General features: G+C 42.8%; 1 protein-coding gene across 1 annotated transcript in view; it reads left to right on the forward strand.

Annotated features, from left to right (window-relative positions):
* The window catches only part of LOC112113111 (gamma-aminobutyric acid receptor subunit alpha-5-like), an 86,840-nt gene that overhangs the window by 31,185 nt on the left and 35,099 nt on the right, over nt 1-20,556 (forward strand). Inside the window, exon 5 of the mRNA XM_026650322.1 lies at nt 8,315-8,397. Within this exon, the coding sequence (XP_026506107.1) occupies nt 8,315-8,397 (83 nt within the window). The remainder of the gene's footprint in view (nt 1-8,314; nt 8,398-20,556) is intronic.

The raw sequence follows: 20,556 nt of genomic DNA on the forward strand, positions 1-20,556 counted from the left end.
CCCCCCCCCCCCCATTTACATTAATTCTTATGGGGAAATAGGATTTGCTTAACATTGTTTCACTTAAAGTAGCATTTTTCAGCAACATTACTACAACGTTAAGCATGGAGTTACTGTATATTAAGATTATAAGTAAATGCCTAGGAATAAGCAGAGATCTTTAAATATGTTCCAAGAGTTATGCTTGTTTCAAGAACAGTGACTGACATCAGTTAACTTTTGTTGTCCAGCACGTGATGCGGCTTACTAAACCAAATAGTTACTCTAATTGAATCTAAGACGTATTTTATTGTGAAAGTCTCAGAAAGAAACTTTGTTTCTTCATCATTTGTTATAAAAGTTTCCCAAGACATAACAGATACTCACCTTATTCATCAGATATCTTTTTAGATCAAGGTTAAGTGGGTACTGCAGTGAATGTAGCAATTTATACATACCACAAAATGGCTTTCGTTGTCATGTTTATCCACAAAAGCATCTAGTGAGAGCATATTGCAGATTACTAAATCATATGGATCATTGTACTTATTTTGTGAAAGAAGAGCAGTAACAGAATCAGGTATCTGTCATGAATATAATGAAACAGTGTTATTCTGTTTTCTTTATTACATCTCTAATCTTTAGTATTCCCTAGAGGGATTTTCCCCCTCCCTGTGGTTGTGAGGAAACAATTTTCCCAGCTGTCCCTTAAAAACAAAATGAACCCCAGTCCATACGCTACAGAGTCCAAACTCAACACTTTCCTAGGGTTTGGCTTCACTGGTTGGGGGGAGATGAGGAAATCAGTTCTAAGGTTAATTTTAAAAGTTTAGCTCAAACTGTTCCCCGACTTCCCTCCTAAAGTTCCTTTCACAGCCTGCTCTACCAATACCTAAAATCTGTCCCCTCAGAGAGCCACACCCATGGCTTTTTTACCTATGTGGTGTAATGAGTGAGCCAGCAAAGTCCACTTGACCCTTTCCAAGCTGGATCAATAGCTGCAAAAATGGGGGTGAGATGAGTTTCAAGCAAACACTGCCAGCCTAGTTTAACAAAGAATGGCAACTGGCCTTAAAGAGTGGGGAGGCAGTTTTGAAACCCTGTGCCTGCTACTTTCCAGTTTGGAGGCTGCTGGCTGGTATAAGAGGTTCCTGCCACCATCTGCACCACCTTGGTGCAGGTGGCTGCCTTCCCATACTTGCATCTCTCACGGCTGGCAGCTGCAGGTGCCATTCTGGAAGGTGTTTTTGAAAGGGCAAGGCTGCAGGCACATACTTTCCAAGGAACCTTCAATTGCTTTTCTCACTCTTTAGCAGCAGCATTAGCTCCCTGCAGAGAGGGTAGCTATTTGATAGCTTTCCTCAACTTCTGGTTGTCTTCTTTCCTCTGTAGCATACTCTGTGGCTCCTCCTCTCCCTTCTCAGTCAACCAGAGATAGGAAGTTGGGAATCTCTTGTAGCCTGATTGCTCCCTATGGCAGTGATGGCTCTCTCAGGACTTCCTGAACTCCTGGGCCCCAAGCACCTTCTGGAGCCCACTCTGAATGTAGGATGTGGATCTATATGGTCCCAAAGATCTGCCCTTAATCGCTCACTGCATCTGTGACTTGAAAATAGTTCATTCCCAGTACAGTGAAAACTGTACAGCTACACAAAAGTATCTGCTGAATTTTAGCAAAGGATTAATGCTTAATTCTCAATGCTCAAAATGTGAATTTTTCTCTCATGACTTTTCCTGACTTTGTGAAATCTTGCAGTTTGAATCACCATGTATGTATTTGTGTTAGTTGTAGAATATATTTTGCTGGAATTTAACCCCCTAGAAACTAAGATGGGTTACAGCCTCTCTTTAGTTGCTTAACATTTGTGCAGCACTTTGAACATGTAAAACACCATAAAACTACTAAGGATTACAGGTGGTAACACAACAGCAGCTATTGCTGAAGTTTCTTACACACACTGGGTGAAATCTTTGCTCCATTGAAGGCATCCTTCCTTTCTAAAGGGTTTGGGGTTTTTTTCAGTTGCCTACAACTTTGTCAAACTTTCACTTTTTGGACAGAAATGTTCCATGTCTGGTCAAGGCCCAAGAGTTATTTTTATTTATCAAAAATTTGAGTAAAAATAATTCAGTGGGCTTTTGAGTACAAAGGCAGTAAAACAAAACAACCCCCCCCAAACGCCACACGCTTGCTCTCGTAATATTTTTAGAACTTTATTTTTAATAATTCCTGTGCCTCAGCACAACCAGGGAGAAGTTTGAGTTGGGGACAGTCCCTAGGTCAGACATGTGTTTTGTTGGACCCATTAAAATCTAATTTGAATGGACTGTATTCTAAAGGTTTAACAAAACCCTGTTCCATTCATGCACACAAAAGGCCTATTTTTCCTCTCCCTTACACAATTATAAACCAGGAGTAACTCCATTGTAGTGAACTGTGTAAAACTGGAGTGTGTGTGAAAGGATATTCAAGCCCTAACTTTTTACTAAAGATAAAAGTTCTTTAATAATGACCAATCACTGTTCTACTAGCACTGTGCATGCATGCATATGTGAGCTGAAGGAATTTTTGTTCATTGAAGGAGACAGGACTTCAGTTGCGTCCTGCTTCTTTCCAGGTGATGTTTGAAGTTGAAGACCAAGTATAAATTTGTCTGCCACTTCTGGGTATGGAACATCGGTGCATTCTGCACATTCCTGTCATCTTCTGTCCCTGCCCTATTTGCAATGCATTTCCAGAAGCAAGTGTGGGTGTATCCCCACAAACTTCTCTACAGAATTGACAGAGATGGCTGCCGTGCTGCTTTCTGTAGAAATAAATTGTTTTGAGTTACAAGTGCATTTTGTGAGCCAATCTTTTTTGGACCCTCATATTTTAGCGAAGAGCTAATATTTGAGGGCACCAGGACAATGCACAACAATATGGTGAAAATGTATGATATTTCAAAGCCATTGCTCATCCATATTGCCCAGCCCTATTATGCACCAATAATATGTTGTAATGAATGGTATAAAGTACCCAGTAAAGGATAATGATTTTGTAACAGGTTGTTATGACATCATCCATTAAGCATTTTAAAAATTTAAAATGTACTAGCTATGCAATGTTATGAATAACACATCTGAGAATAAATTATTGGGATATTTCCGTGTATTGTTTAGAGACAGTCTGGCACAGAACTTTTGTACAAATGCACAGAAGGTGCATAGCACCTCACACTGCATGTGAAGGTCAGGGATGGTTACAGTCCCCGGGGGACAGGGGCTTCTTCCTTCCTTGAACCCTTAGAGGTCCACATAGCCCCCAAGGGAGGAGATGAGACTATGGCCCTAATGGTGCCTTCCACCACTCAAACATTAGGGATAGCAGATTGCACCATGCACTACCCTAAAAGACAGAGCAGTTTGCGCACTGCCTGCTAGGATAAGGAAGCTTGGTGAGGGATTATGCCTGGCCCTGGGGCTGTGCAGATCCACATAGCCCCAATGTAAGGCTGTGCCCTAAGGGCACAATCAAACCCTTTGAAATTAAATTACATATAAATGTCACCTTTTCATTTAAAGAGATTTGGAGGATTTTAATTCCAATCAACTTCATTGAGTGACTGGTGTTTTCCTCTGAAACTGAAGGAAAGTACACATCCAGCAGCACTGATTTGACACAGAATCCGTTAGTAGGAGGAACTGGAGGAGTTCTATGCACTGGGCATTCAGGGCTCTACCCTGCAAGCTGCTGAGCGCTCTGGCCCTAATAGTGCTTTGCGGGTTCAGGGAGAGCGTGCTCAGCACCTTATAGGCTCCAGGCCCAAGCAGTTATTTTAAGGCCAGCACAAGAAGTCAGTTTCTAATATGAAATTCTCTTGCAGTTTCACTAAGTGGTGCCCAAGTTCTAATACCATACATGGATCAGAGTCCAATGTGTCTTTCCTTAAAAATATAGATATGTAGGGGTCTTGTCGTCTCTTTTTTATTTAATGTAAATGTTATTTTAGAGGAGAGGTAGCATGTGCCACTGGATACAGCATTGTGCTTGAAGTGCAGGGAGCTGAGGTCTATTCCCAGCTCTGCCCCTGATCCCTGTTGTTTGATAATGGATGAGACATTGGCACCCTGTGCCTCAGTTTCCCTATCTGTAGACATGGCAGAATTTGATTTTTTTAAATAAGTTTGACAGAGATCAGTTTATTTTGAAGCATTTATTTTCCAATTTTTAATCGATTTAAAATTTCACAGTTGTGGGAAATTATGGTGGGGTGTCACAAAACATGTGTGGGCGGGTGGAGGGAAGAAAATAATTAATGACCGTAGATGTTGCGATTCAAAAAGTTGAAGTTTGATAACTGTTAAAAACACAAATTGTCAACATAAATATCCTTAAATCAACCTGTAATAAGTTCTCAAGCAACATTTTTCTTACTGTCTGGAAATATTTGTCAGTTTGTGTGTGTACAGTAAAATCAACTTCTACTGATAAAAATCTAATCCTGCCAAGCCTACCTAGCTCTAAAATGGAAATAAAGATACCTACCATCCTTTGAACTCTATAGATGAAAAGTGTTCTAAATAAAAAGACAGATGGGGAACTGAAATAAGTAGATCAGGTATATTACAACATTTGGAGTAAGGTGCTGTCCTATGAACACATCAAAGAAATTTCATGTGTGGAAATACTTGTTTGACATAGAGAACAAAACATGTGGAAGGGAGGCCACTTTTATTGTTATCCCTCCCTGTTGCATGTTATTTTGAATGACTTTTAAAAAGGAAGAGAGAGAGAAGTACTGGACTGGAGCCTGGATACAGCTACTGCCAAGACTGATGTCCTAGCAGCCAACCTCTGCATACATTAATTGCTCCTCTTGAATGGCTATTCAGCTAGATCCGCTCCTGCTGGTGCAGCAGATTGAAGTTGTAACCAAGTGGGATTTGCCCTTGCAGAAAGGCTGGCAGTGTTTGCATCTCTCTCCTTCTCTGAGGTAGCCACCGGGCTCAGGAGAGATCTAGTTCTAGGCTGCGTGGAAGATGAGGCAAGACAAAGGTTAGGTGAGTCAGCAAGTCTGGACTGTGCCAGACAGCTCTGGGTCCCTTGTAAGTTGGGAGTGTGGCAGGCAACTTTCCCACTACAGCTCCTCCCACCCTGTAGATTTTAGGTCACTGAGACCCAACAGGTTTGGGTTAAATGTATGGAATTTGCCAAAACACAGGACTGACTACAGCTCACTCGCTGTAGATATTACAGTTACAATTACAGACCCACACAGAGAGGTTTATTAGAAACAGAGTGAATATATGGGCCTGACCACTTATCAGGAGAACACATTTTATTGCCTATGGGGATGTGGTATGTTCTGTTGCTGTGGGTGCATGATTCTCTTTGGAGATAATAATGGTTCTATGTGTGATGGTTATAGAATTACAATTGCAGAACAGGTGGGGAGAAAATGCTTTTGTTCAAATTCACTCAGTACAACATCTAGCTTGACCCAGAGCCTACAGAGGCTATAGGGCTTCTGGAGTCTTGCATAGAAGCTATCTGGATTCTAACTGTGAAGAGATGCAAGAGAAAGAGGAAGGAGAGTTACCAAGAGAAGAAAGTCAATTTGTTGGAGGTTCGAGTCCAAAACTTGTGAGTATGGGAAAGCTGGGGTCCTTCTTATACAGGCCCCACTCCCGCAAAGTACATCCATGCTTAGTGTTCAAAATGTGCTTAAACATTTTGCTGGATGGGTTGATAGCTGTTGAAAGTAGCCGTACCCTCAAAACCATGTTACCTTCCCCTCTATTTTATTTTCTGGGTTTTGAGGGTTTTTTTAACTTCCTTGCCTCAGGGCAGGTGACTCGAACCTCACCTATTGCTCTTTCTCCATCTTAGAAGCAGCATTTCCTGTCTGTGATTGGGAAATGGTGTATCATTTCTATCAAGCTGGATTTTCTCTCTCACTTTACTGCTGTTGTTACCTTTCCATCTCTATTATGTATAGGGCCCTACCAAATTTATGGTCCATTTTGGTCAATTTCATGGTCATAGGATTTTAAAAATCATAAATTTCATGATTTCCGCTATTTAAATTTGAAATTTCACAGTGTTGTAATTGTAGGTGTCCTGAGGCAAAAAGGAGTTGTGATGGAGTCGCAAGGTCATTGTAGGTGGGGTTGTGGTACTGCTACCCTTACTTCTGTGGTGATTCTGGTGGCGACGCTGCCTTCAGAGTATCTGGGGAATGGTGGCTGCTGGCAGAGAACCCAGCTCTGAAGGCAGAGCCGCTGCCAGCAGCAGTGCAGAAGTAAGGATGACATGTTATGGTATTGTCACCCTTACTTCTGTGCTGCTGCCTGCAGAGCTGGGCCCTCAGTCAGCAGCCACCACTCTTTGGCCACCCAGCTCTGCAGGCAACAGCACAGAAGTAAGGGTGGCATGGTGTGGCACTGCCATCAGAGCTGGATGCCCTGCTAACAGCTGGTGCTCTCCAGCTGCCCAGATCTGAAGGCAGCGCTGAAGTAAGGGTAACAATACCACAACCCCCATAAAATGACCTTGTGAGCCCCTGCAACTTCCATTTGGGTCCGGACCCCCAATTTGAGAAACACTGGTCTCCCCCGTGAAATCTGTATAGTATAGGGTAAAAGCACACAAAAGACCAGATTTCACAGGGGAGACCAGAGTTCATGGTCTGTGACATGTTTTTCATGGCCATGAATTTGGTAGGGCCCTAATTATGTGTCCCCACTGTTTTCTGTCTTCTTTTCTTCCCCTTGCACACCTGTTCCTCTTCTCCCCCACATTACCATTCTCCTCATCCTACACTGTCTCAGTCCTCTCACAGTACCAACGCAATGGATGGGTCAGAGAGTGTTAATCTTCTTTTATCCTAATCCCCTTGACCTCTCCACCTCCAAAAAGCTGTTGCAGGAACTACAGCTCTAGAACCTTCAGGCAGTGGTACATAGGCTGGTAGTGTGATTGTTTCCCCAAAAACTAGTCAGATATATGGACCACTCTGGTAATGCACTAGTGTATTGTATTGAAGGGGGCTGGCTGAACAAAAGGCCATGTGTATGACTTTGTGAAGGCTAAAACTATAACAGGGTTAAAAAAAGAACTAGATAAAATCATGGAGGATAGGCCCATCAATGGCTATTATCCAAGATGATCACAGATACAACCAGATGCTCTGAGTGTTGCTTGCCTCTGTTTGCCAGAAGCTGGGCTGGACGACACGGGATGGATCACTTGATGATCCCCTTTCTGTTCATTCTCTCTGAAGCATCTGGCACCCGCCACGGTCAGAAGACAGGATATGGGGCAAGATGGACCATTGGTCTGACCCAGTATGGGCATTCTGATCACTGCAGTACTTTATTCTCCCTGTGGAGAGAAGGCTATGTATCCAGAATATGCACTTCAGCATGGTGATATGAAGCATTTAGCGTATAGTCAGGCAGTGTGGCTGCATGAACATGTTCTCATGACAAGAAAGTGTACTTTTGTATTTCAAGGAGCTATTTGCTCAGCCACAGATTTGTTCTAAGGAAAGAGGTTTCTCACTGAGCTACCAGAGCTGTGCTCCACAGGCTTCAGCATGGTACAGAGATAAAAACATTGTGCCTCTGATCTACAGAATCTGAAAATGGAATGTCTGCATAACAGTCTTGAGTTTTATTCCAACGTAGGAGAGCATGTGGACATTCCTAATATGAAGCAGAGAGCTGAATCCTGCTATTCTTACCCATATTATTAAATACTTCTATTCTGGTAGCTTCTAAAGGTCCCACTCAGGGTTGGGGCCCATTATGTTGGGTGCTGTGCAAACATAGAAAAGAGACAATTCTTACTTTGAAGGATTTACAATGGGGGTTGGCCATAAATTTAATATCAAAACTGGTTTTCAGTGGAAATCTAGGTTTTTGCTTTAACTTGGTGAAAAATTGAAATTTTCCTCAGAAACCAAATATCCAAAACCCCAGATATTTTGATTTGGCTATGCCGCTGCAGTGCCTCCTGGGAGTTGTCATTTAGTTGCAATTTAAAGACACAAACAGACCAAGGGCATGAGCTACAACATACTAGTTCTCTCACATGCAAATAGTACCAGTGATTTCATTGGGATTACTTACATAGATAAAGACTGCTCATCTGAATAAAAGTTAAACGATCAAGCCCATGTCACAAGCACTTATCCATATTGTATATCACATCCCATGTAACCAGAGAATTGCTCTGATTTCACAAAAGTCCCCATGTAAAGTATGTTTATGTCAGCACTCAGATACCATAGTGAAGGGCCTGCATAGTGCTGAGTAAAATGAAGATTTTGTTTCTTTTTTCTTCTCACAGATTGACCATTTCTGCTGAATGCCCCATGCAGCTCGAAGACTTCCCCATGGATGCACATGCTTGCCCGCTAAAATTTGGAAGCTGTAAGTTCTTGTCACAATTAAAAATATTGAATATAGTTTTGATTTGGCTTGTCATTTTCAGCCAGTACAGTTTGTGTGCATCTTTCACTAGATATGGTTGATCTGATCCCACTCAATCTTCCCCCCGAGCTCTTAATCTCCAATAGATGGCAAACTATGTGTAGCACTGCTACTTTCCAGATCATGTATCCCTCTTGGCAACCTGTGTGTCACAAGGATGACAGGTAGCGGGGGTATTTTAACAATGCCTATTCAGTACTAGATGCAACCAAATCACTTTTTTAATAATTGAGGTTTTTACATGTATGGAAAAGTGGAACTTTCAGTGTCAACTGTGCTCTTACAGGGTTTACATATGTACTATTTGGTCGTTTTCAATTGACTACAAATATACAGTACAGATATCTAGAGGTTAGCAAATAGGAAAATCTGCCCATCTTGTCTTTGATAAATCTCGTCCTATATCTTATTACATGAACCTGCGTACATACACATATAAACATTATACATACACGCACACCACTGTTTGTATCTACAGACACACACATTATCCTCTAAATTGCATGTTGAAGTGCTGATTTTTCTTGATACCCTGAATCTGTAATCTACCATAATGCTGTCCTGCCAGCAGCTTACTTTAAAAATAACCTTAGGGGATTGTATGGCTATATTTAAATACAAAGCCCTTAATTAAAGTACAGACTAGGCTACTAGAGTAGACATCTTTTATTTCAGTAATCGAAACGCAGATTCCAGGTGCAACGAAAGTCTCCCAAGGCTTTTGAAGTTACCAGTCAGGGTTTTTAACGAGTCTCTGGAACAAGTTAACTCCCCCCCACCATAACACTCCCCCCCCATATCTTTTTTTCTAAACATCGTATCAATGTAAATTCTCTAATCCTACCAAGATTAATCTTTGCTTTTATCTGCTGTATGTGTGCTGGTTTAATATTGGTTATGCATTGTCTTCTTGTGATCATGTGATAACAAGTAAAAATACTATATACAGTAATGATTACCAAACTCAGTCACTTGATTTCCCTTCCCTTGAAGTGCAAAAAAGACTCAGTTTCATCTGTGTAGACCCAAATGTTTCTTACAGGGTCACTATAGGTTCAAGTGCATCAGTTGAGTGCAATGATGTTAACCTATGACAATATAATTTGAAGTCCTGTCACTCACTTGCATTACAAGATCCTAACTTAAAGGTTTAAGAGCAGACTATCGATTTCACTCCAAACTCATAAAATGTGATATGTGCATTCACATGAAAATATGATTTGTGTGAGAGAAGCTAATTACGTGCTGCAATAAAAATTTGGAAAAAATTCCACCCTCTAAGTTATTCCCAACATCATGGTATCTGAGCACCCCACAATCTTTCATGTATTTATCTTCACAATGCCCCTGTGAGGTAGGGAAGTGCTATTATCCCCATTGTACAGATGGGGAACTGAGGCATAGAATGTCAAAGTGACTTACCCAAGATAACCGAGGAAATTTGTGATAAAGCAGGGAACTGAACCTACATATCTCAACTCTTAAACTAGTACCCTAACTACTGGACCATTCTTCCTCTCCCATTAAGGGTTTCAGATGTTTGCTAATGTTCTTTGATATAGTGACAGCTATGGCTTTTAAAGTGAAACCTGGCTAGCTATTAGTTCATCATGTAGAAGTATGCCATTGGGTAGATTTAAGGGCCTTACTGAATTTACAGTAAAGAATCCCTATGTGCATGCTGCAGAGTGTGAGAAGTACCTTTATACTATAACAAGTATTTAGTTTAGCAGAGGCTCCAATTCAGCAAAGCATTTAAGCATATACTTAAAGATAAGCATGTGCTTAAGTGCTTTGCCAAAGCAGGTCCAATATGATTCAGTTTACTTCCCCTCTTTCCCCTCTCCCCCACCCTGACAGAGGTTCAAAAATGTAAATAAACCCATAAGAAGGCAGGACAAAAAGTTATGCCACTGGTTTGAGTAAAGCCCACAAAACATTTAGAAATAAGTTTTAAAAAATGCACTTGGAGGTTGCACTTATCTAAATGTAAAGTTATATGTCTGATGTGCCAAGAAGTGCAGGGGGTGGTGGGGGGCGAGGGCTTTTGGCAAATAAATAATTTTAAGCTTACAAAGAAAAATAAAGGTGGCATTATTTATTACTTTTGTGCCAAAGGCCCCTCTAACTCTTACCACTTGACACATTTAATTTGTTCTCTGCAAGTCATCTTCAACATGTCCCACTGTGTCTAGGCATTGAACCGTTTGGTGTGTGACACAGCTCACTGTTTGGACACCCCTGCAATTCCTAGATATATAGGGGCAAGTTATGGGAAGTCTTTTAGCATTCTGAATGTCTTTACTGTAGATGAAACACCACCCAAGAGCTTGTGAGAGCTGTATTGTGATTTAATATGCAAGTGCTTGGAGAAGGGGCAGCCAACAGATCAGGCTTTACTGGGTTAGTCTAGTTGTGTTTTCAAGAAACAAAATATTGTTATTAGCGATAATAAGACAGGTTTGTATTAAGTTATCCTCTTCAAGACTGCTTTACACTTCCACAGTGTCCACAAGGGTTTCTTGCTGAGCCTGCTATAAGCAATATACACCCGGTCTGCTTTCCTCTCCATCTTTCCCCTAAAGACATTTTTAAACGGTCCTCCAGGAGAAGAGGAGCTGGGAATATAATGGAAGTAAATTTTAAACACCTGAACAGCAGAGTAGGTTGAGGAGCTGGGGAAAGAAAGAATGCTTACTAGTCAGAGGGCAGACAGAGTAGCAGGAAAGCAAAATGAAAGAGTGATCACGTGGACAGATGAGCGGGAGAGTCAATTCTGAGAAGCAATCCATAGGTAATCAGGGTGAGCAGGAGGTTATTCTTTTCTGGTTGCATGTATGTACATTGCACTGCTGAAATTCTGCAAGGAAAAGTGTGAAATGTGGCATGACATTTCCTTCAAAATTAAAAAACCCTCTGTTCCTGACAGAGAAACCTTGCTGTCTTATTTTCCATGTGGTTGGTTTATAGTTAGGTTTGAATCACAGAATGATACAATCATAGGGTTAGAAGGGACTACAAAGTTCATTTAGTCTAACCCCCTGACAAGATGCAGGATTTGTTTACCTAAGTCAGATGGCTAACGTTAGATTCTACAAGACCCTAGGATCAGAAGTTAAAGAGGAAGGATAGTGCAGTAGTTAGTCTATCACCTGGGGTCAAGTCCCTGTTCTGCTACAGACTTCCTGTGGGACCATGGGCAAGTCACTTAGCCTTTCTGTGCCTGAGTCCACATCTGCAGAACAGGGATGAATGTACTTTCCTACCTGAGAGGTGTGTTATGAGGACAACTATAGATTGTTAGGCTCAAAGAGGCAACAGTTATGGGGTTATATAAGTACCCTAAGAAGATGGAAGTTCGCTCTGTAGCAACAGGATATTTTGCAGGAGTAATTCAAAGTAAGGGATGGCTATAGAGTATGAGGGAAAAGGTGTATAATGTTACATAATAAGCACCACAAGTGTTGGGAACCTATACCTTCCTGGATAAGTCCCATTTTTAGGCACTTCTGCAACCCACAAAATTTCTGCTCAGCTGCCACCACACCCTGTAGGCACCTAAACTAACTCAGCACCCAAGTTTTTGCTTGTGGGCATGTATGCTGCAGCCTCACCATAGGCGCTCAGATACCTATGATTTGCTGCCTAAGCCCCAGCACAATTGAAACCAGGAAAGATAAACTTTCATCCGCCTAACTCACTTGTGGGGCCTGACCCGGTAGGCATTCTCAGTCTGGCTACTGGACCAAGCTCCTCAGGTGAGTTCACACAAAATGGCCTGGGAAGGAGACCCTCCTTGTAACCTTTAGCCCAGTGGTTAGAGCACTCACCTGGGCTGTGAGAACCCCCCACTTCAATTCCCCATCTGCCTGAGGGGGAGAAGGGATTTCAACAGGGATCAGCTGCCTCTCAGATGAGTGCCCTAACCAGGGCCGGCTCCAGGCACCAGCCTGGCAAGCAGGTGCTTGGGGCGGCCGCTCTGGAGAGGGGCGGTACGTCCAGCTATTCGGCAGCAATTCGGCGGACGGTCCCTCACTCCCGCTCGGAGCGAAGGACCTCCCGCCGAATTGCCGCCGCAGATTGCGATCGCGGCTTTTTTTGTGGAGGGGGCTGCTTGGGGCGGCCAAAACCCTGGAGCCAGCCCTGGCCCTAACCAGTGGGCTGCAGAGTCACTCCCACTGCCCCCACTTTATATTTAATACTGAAGTCATTCCACTTTAATTATTTGGACCAGTGAAAGAGTTAGAATGATTCTATAGCCTAGTGGTTAGGGTACTCACCTAGGAGGGAGCTGATCCTTGTTCCCCTCTCAGGCAGAGAAGGGATTTGAACCAAGGGTCTCCCACATCTTGAGCAAGTACCTTCTCCACCAGGTTATAAGGCAGGTACTGCTCCTCTTCCCCCCAGGTTTTATTTCAGCCCCTCCCCCCAACTTAGACCACGGAACCCCTATCTTCCCCTAGTTTGCAAAGGGCATGCGGAGACAGCCACCTAACTCCAAGCTGCAGGAATGTGCCTATCTCTGTGAGAGTGGCAGGGCTTAGCACAGGGGTCAGCAACGTTCGGAACGCAGCTCGTCAGGGTAAGCACCCTGGCGGGCCGGGCCAGTTTATTTACCTGCTGATGCGGCAGGTTCAGCCGATCGCGGCCCCCACTCGCCACGGTTCGCCGTCCCGGGCCAATGGGGGCGGCGGGAAGCAGCGCAGGCTGAGGGATGTGCTGGCCATGGCTTCCCGCCACCCCCATTGGCCCGGGACGGTGAACGGCGGCCAATGGGGGCCGCGATCGGCCGAACCTGCCACGTCAGCAGGTAAATAAACTGGCCCAGCCCGCTAGGGTGCTTACCCTGGCAAGCCACATGCCGAACATTGCCGACCCCTGGCTTAGCATATTCCCCATCTCATTGGCCTCTCTCATTGCTTGCTTAGTTGGCTATCCACCTAGCATGCTGGCTTGGGTGGATCACCTTCTAAGGTACCTATCTATCCCCATTCATTGTGCAGGGAGTCAAGGTGCCTAACTCAGGCTGTGTGGACCAGAGCATTGTTCCTGTGATTTTCTAGGTACTTTTAAATTGGGTGCTGCAATGCGCAGCATCACAGTGCTTAAGCCCTTTTGTAGATGAGGGCTTACCAACTTAGTTAACTGCAAAAGAGTCAAAAATACCAAAGTTCAAGTCATACCCTTTAGTATGTGAATACTCGTAGCCTCCTTGGGCCACATCTCCATATTAAAAGTAAGGATGTTTATGAACCACATGGCAGCAATCTCATTTAAAAAAAAAAAAAAGGAGACTGAGGGTAAACCTGGGAATGCAGACTCTAGAGGCCAAGTCCTGGGCTGGTGTAAAGAGACTCAGCTCCATTTAAGTCAGTGGAACCACACCAGTTGATACTAGCAAGGAATTTGATACTAGCTGTGCACTCTTATATTAAAACTGTTATATTATGGTAAAGAGCTGATTTCTTCCATGGGTGAGTTCAAAGTACACCTTCCATTATAGGACTGGTACTGACCCCTCACTCCCTAAATTTGCCAAAGCAAAACTGATTCACACTGGAGTTTCACAGGCCTGAGTAAAAAAAAATAAAAAAATAAAAAAATTAAATGTAGGTAAATCAAGCAAGGCCCCAAAGCTGAAAGCTATATTTGCACCTTGTTCACTGACTGGCCTTGATAGTACTTTGCAAGAAGAGTTCATTTAGGGCTCCCGACACCCATATGGAGACGGGTAAATAGCTGAGGCAGAGAGAAGTTAATTGACTTTCCTCAAGGTCACACAGCAAATGAATGTCAGAATGCAGATTAGAACCCACTGCTTTGGTCAGACAGACAGATGTCTAATCCACAGACCACAGGACCCCCTGCCCAGACAACTGATTTAACTCCTACAATCCCATTTTAATCATAGTGTTAATTATATCCTTTTAATTTTGGTCACAGGATTGCCCTGAAGATGAAGTAGTTAATGTTTGTGAGTAAACGTTTGCCAGTGCTTTGACAGTATGAAATTCTGCATTATGGAGTGATAGGAGTCTAGTTAATGTTGTGTGATTATCTGGTTAAACCAGTTTTCTGTTTGTACTATCTCCATAGTTTTGCAGGCATTTGCACACCCATACCAATTAACTTCCCCCACCAAGCTACACCAGGCAACTTGAACTTTTGCCTGCTGTTGTATAATGGAATGGCTAATGGTGTGAATCTAGTCACTTGCCCTCAGAACAATTCTAATATTAGTAACACTTAATGAAGATTCTCTTTTAGCTCATGGTTTGTGCTTTGGGAACTAAAGAGTCAAGATTCTATCACTACTGGGTATTCATTGGCCACAGAGGTGCAGCTGATGGGCTCATTGTAGGGATGCTCTTGCAGAAGAGGGTTATATCCTTTGACTTTTTCCTAAGTCTTTTAATTTATCGGTGCCTGCCCAGGATTTATTGCAGAGGGGTGAAGTATCTCTAATACTCTTGATTCTGTTCTAAGTTCCATGCTCCTAGGCTCTCTGACTACCCATCATATTCTAAAGTCCTATTCCAAGGATTTCTAAGCATCTCTTGCGGTCTCTCCTTGACACTGCTGTTCATCTGCATGAGTTATGTAACTTAGGCGGTATGGCATTGACTTGTTTACTTCTTGGACTGTTATAAATATCAGGCATTCTATTCAACAAGCTAATGCCTTTTTTTTTTTAAAGTCTCTACGATGCTTTCAATCTGGCATTGTGCACATTTTATTGAGGTGCAGAAAAGCAAACTCTAGATCATTTCTATGAAGGCCAGGATTTCTTTTTGTAATATGATGCCCATTACACTGGTAAAGGGCAAGTATTGCTGACTGCCATTTGCAAAGGCAGTTGAGCCCAATCAGCACTGAAAAAGCTTTGTGAAGGAGGCCTCTTCCCTCAGTATTTAATGATCTAGGTAATATACTATCAATTTCATTGTCACAGTAATCAGTCTTTTTTTTTTTTTTTTTTTTAAGGGAAGGAATGTTAATAGAGTTAGTCTGGAATTTTTTGATGGAAAAAATGCAGATTAGCTGAAACCAGAGCTTTTTGCAAGAAAAAAAAGTATTAAAACTGACTCTACCTATCAAAATTGATAAAAGTTTTGAAGTTGCCAAAAATGTTACATTTTGACATTTTCTAAACAAAAAAAAAAAATCTAGTTTTCAAGTTCTGAACAGTTTTGCTTAGAAATTTAAACTATTTATAGTAAAAATGAAAAAAGATAATAGAAACAGTTTCAAAGTTATCAAAACAATGTTTCCGTGGGCCTGGACTTTTTACTTTCTTTTTATTTTTTTAGATTTTTGGGCTGTCAAAATCTGAGCATTTCACTTGTTTGGACTCTTGTGCTGAAGGATGCTGCAGTTGTATTCTGGTGATTAAATAACTGTGTCTTCTGCAAGTTTTGCTTCCTCACCACTCACCTCACTTTCTAGCTCATTCAACAACACGGGTCCTAGTACAAAACCTTGATGAAAACTGACCATTTAATCCTACTCTTTGCTTCCTGTCTCCTAGTCAATATTTGATCCATGACAATATTTTGCCTCTCATCATATGACCACTTACCTTCTTCAGTAGCCTTTTGTGCAGGTACTTGTTAAAGGCCCTTTGGAAGCCTAAATTAATTATGCAAGCCAGTTCTCTTTTATCCACTATTTTATTTACATGTTCAGAGAATCCTAAGAGCTTCAATTAAACAATTTTTCTTTGAAGAAACTGCTGATCTGACCCTATCAGATCACGATCTTCCAGGTGTTTTGTTATTCTGTTTCTAATTATGTTTTCAACTAGTTTGCCAGGTTCAGTTGCTTATTAGTCTATTATTCCCCGGATCACACCTAGAGTCATAGGCTCTGACTTTTTAAATGTACCAGGGGGTGCTTCCCCGGGCTCTGTCGCAGGCCTCACCCCCACTCCACCCCTTCCCTCAAGGCCCCACCTCCACCCTGCCCCTTGCTGCCCCTGCTCCGCCCCTGCCCTGCCTCTTCGCACCCCTGCTCTGCCCAGGCCCCGCCTCTTCCCACCCTGCCCCCCCCCGAGTGCACCCCACCCTCACTCCTCTTCTCTCCCCCACAGCTGATCTATGGTGGGTGGGAGGTGCTGGGAAGGAGGGGGAGACACTGATCGCTGGGGCCGCCGGCAGGTGGGAGGCACTGGGGAGAGGGGGAGGCACTGATATGGGGGCTACCAGTGGGTGCTCAGCACCCACCATTTTTTTCCTTAGGTGCTCCAGCCCTGGAGCACCCATGGAGCCAGCGTCTAATGCCTAGAGTCATTTATAAATAAGCACATTTGCTACCCTCCACTCCTCAGAAGAGTGGTTCTTTTTAATGAGAGATTGCATGTTTGTTAGTTCAGCCAATTCATAACTTTAGATTTTTTTGGAAGCCAATAAATTTACTTCAGCTAGATTTATAGCTGAGATAAGGAGGGGGAGAGAGGGAGCTCAGAAGAAACTATTGCTAGCACAGGCGGTGTACCACATGAGCCCTGAATGGCACTCTTTTCCATCACTTAAATTTGAACTTATATGTGCAGCTCATAATCATAAGTAATTCCAGGTTACAGACATGTTTGGGGCAAGCTCTAGGTCAGCCGTTATAAATTGGTATAACTCCACTGAAGTAGACTAGCTGGGCATCTGGCGCATCATCAGTAGCTAAGGCAGCCACCAAACAGGTAAGATCACGTATAATGAAAATGTTTTGATAGTTATTTTAAAAAGTGCCTTCCAGGGACACAGTCGGCATCTTTTGAAAGAGCTGCAAAGAACCCGCTGTTACAAACAAGTTTATAAAGGTTGCAAGCCCCAAACTGTCTGCTTAGTAAGCAGTCTCTTTACTGGGACATGAACTGTGTCTGCCATAACTATAAAGGGAAGGGTAATAGCCCTCCTGTGTACCATACTATAATCCCTCCTGGCCAGAGACACCAAAATCCTTTTACCTGTAAAGGGTTAAGAAGCTCAGGTAACCTGGCTGACACCTGACCCAAAGGACCAATAAGGGGACAAGATACTTTCAAATCTTGATGGGGAGAAGGCTTTTGTTTGTGCTCTTTGTTTTTGGGGGTTGTTTGCTCTTGGGACTGAGAGGGACCAGACATCAATCCATGCTCTCCAAATCTTTCTGAACAAGTCTCTCATATTTCAAACTTGTAAGTACAGCCAGGCAAGGTGTGTTAGTTTTATCTTTGTTTTCTCAACTTGTAAATGTACCTTTTACTAGGGTGTTTACCTCTGTTTGCTGTAACTTTGAACCTAAGGCTAGAGGGGGTTCCTCTGGGATCTTTAAGTTTGATTACCCTGTAAAGTTATTTTCCATCCTGATTTTACAGAGATGATTTTTACCTTTTTCTTTAATTAAAAACCTTCTTTTTAAGAACCTGATTGATTTTTCCTTGTTTTTAGATCCAAGGGGGTTGGATCTTGATCCACCAGGAGTTGGTGGGAGAAAGCAGGGGGGATGGTTAATTTCTCCTTGTTTTAAGATCCAAGGGGTTTGGATCTGTATTCACCAGGAAATTGGTGAAGAGTCTCTCAAGGCTACCCAGGGAAGGGAATTAGCACATTGGGAGTGGTGGCAGCGGACCAGATCTAAACTGGTAGTTAAGCTTAGAAGTTTTCATGCAGGCCCCCACATCTGTACCCTAAAGTTCAGAGTGGGGAAGGAGCCTTGACAGTGTCTCTGAGGCTTGTCATGAAGAACAAGTTTAAAAAAAGAGTTGGAAAACATTTTTTAAGGCAAAGGGAACAAAGGTGAAATCGGGGATTGGTTTGAGAAGGGTTGGGTGGAGACTTCCTTTGAAACCTCTCTCAATTTTCCACATGTGACAGGTCAGGGCAGTCAGGTCTGAGAGAGACAGAACCTTGGAGGTTTAACTGACTGATGCAAAATTAACACAAATTGGCTTCAGATGTGGTTTTGACCTGAGTTCAAAAGCCTCATAAGAAGAACATACAGAAAAAGAATGGCCCAGTTTGAGTTTGCAGCACAAAACAAAGTGCAAACTTTTGTGCCTAAATAGTTTTATCCCTAGTACCCAAGGCAGTTCTGGCTCTCAGATAGCTCTGCCTACTACTCACAGCACCTCCTATTTACAGCATGCTGGGGGAAAGTTACTGCACATTCACAGCTGCCCAAAGCAGAACGCTGGATTAGAGCTAAAGGCCAGAGATCATTGTTTTATCCATTGGCAATATGACATCATTACTTTCCAATCCTTGCTTTATTTATTGTAAGGCCCTCATCACCATAATATCTAGACACCTCACAAACAGTAATTACATTTAATCTCCCCCTTCCCTTTCCTCCCCCCGTGAAGTAGGGGAGTATTCTCTCCATTGTGCAGATGGGGAACAGAGGCACAGAGAGATTGTAATCTCTGCTGGATCAGGATTGTGGGTTTTTTAAGTGTTTGTATCACAACTATTACCACAGGATCCCAGTCTTAATTAGGACCTCTAGATGTTACTGGAATATAGTAATAATAAAGTGATTTGTCCAAGTTCACATGGGAAGGTCTGAAGCAGAACTGGGAACAGATCCTGTTCTCAGCTCCCCAACCAGTATCTCAGTCACAGCACCTCTTCCTCTTGTTAGCATGGGAATTCTCCACCTAAATCCCCAGATACCTAGTTTGCTTTAACTCCTATACAACTGTCCTTTTGTATTCAGGGATTGTTTTGTGTTTTTTTTTTTTTAAGAAACCTGCACCCTGTATTTTGGGCATGTAATCCTTTGGCTATTGGAAGATGCTTCCTTCCCACCTCCCCCCCATTGGTCAGGAAGAATGGATTGGACACATGAAGGGCTTTTGAATGTGGTGTTAATCCTCTCTCTGCCAGTCCCCAAATCAGGTCCACTTAAAGGTTCCTCTTACGTTCAACCCATTCTACCAGCTAGAGATCACTGAGAATGTCTCCTTGTCAGCACTGCTCATAAACCAACAGGAGGGGACCATCACAAAGGGTTGAGTATGCTGTCTCTACATTGCTCCTTGTCTCTGTTAACAAGGGTCCAAGCTCAACCCCAATTTCCAATCCCCTCTACAGTATCACACTGCATTAAAACACTGAGCCAGCCAAGGAAGTTACAAAGTTCTTAAATGTACAAGATGAAATGTATCATAACATTTTGACACACACCCACATCCACCCACACCCCAATTGTATGATGTGACTCCAGTGGAGCCTCAGCAATTTATGCCTGACAGAAAAACAGTGGTCTGTTGGTCCACAGAAAAGATCAATCATAGGCACTAGCAGTTTAGTATCTCAAGGCCAATATATCTATAACCTGAAGGGACTTGCTTCCATTGGTGGGACATTAGTTTAGTTTCTATGACCAGTGCCATATGAAATTGCAGTTTTTCTGATAAGAAACTGAACTGGAGCCACCAACTTATTTCACATATGCATCAACATAGAAATAGCTTTTAACCATTGCTGACCCAGGCAAAATATGAACAGGTGGCCTTAGCAATGGAAGGCTGTTGTATCCCTTTAGCAAAACAGTTCCTTTATGTTTTTATGAGAGGAACGGTGGAAAAGAGTCTCAGTGAAACAGGAGAGAGCAGAGAGTGAGGAAGGGGAGAGGGAATGAGACTCTATCCTTAGCAACCCTCCCATTTCAGACAAGGCTCACAATTTCCCTGAGTAACTCCAATCAGTTTACAGGGCCCAACCGAGATTGGTCTACACACTTATGTCCAAAAACATGAGACCGTCCCTGCTCCAGTAATTTTACGGTCTATACAGACAGTGGGTGGGAGAGGAAAATGGAGGCATAGAAGCTTCCATAAGGTCACACGGCATGTTAGTAGCAGAGACAGGATTAGAAACCAGATCTCTTGCCTCCCAGGCTATACTTCCTCTGAAGCCTAACTTGAAATACCAACTAGCACCCAAAAAAGGGAGGCAATCCAAACTAGTGGACATTGCTGCACAGTAAGGCCTGAGTGACTCGTGCAAGGTCAGTGAGTTGTAGAACTAGGAAAATAGCTCAGATCTCCTGACTCCCACTCCCATGCTTTAACCTTGAAACTCTGCTTGCTCTATGGCTTTAGCTTAACTGTGAGAATCTTCC

Source organism: Terrapene carolina, unplaced genomic scaffold (assembly GCF_002925995.2).
Source record: "Terrapene carolina triunguis isolate 2854851 unplaced genomic scaffold, T_m_triunguis-2.0 Scaffold25, whole genome shotgun sequence".
Lineage (NCBI taxonomy): Eukaryota > Metazoa > Chordata > Testudines > Emydidae > Terrapene > Terrapene triunguis.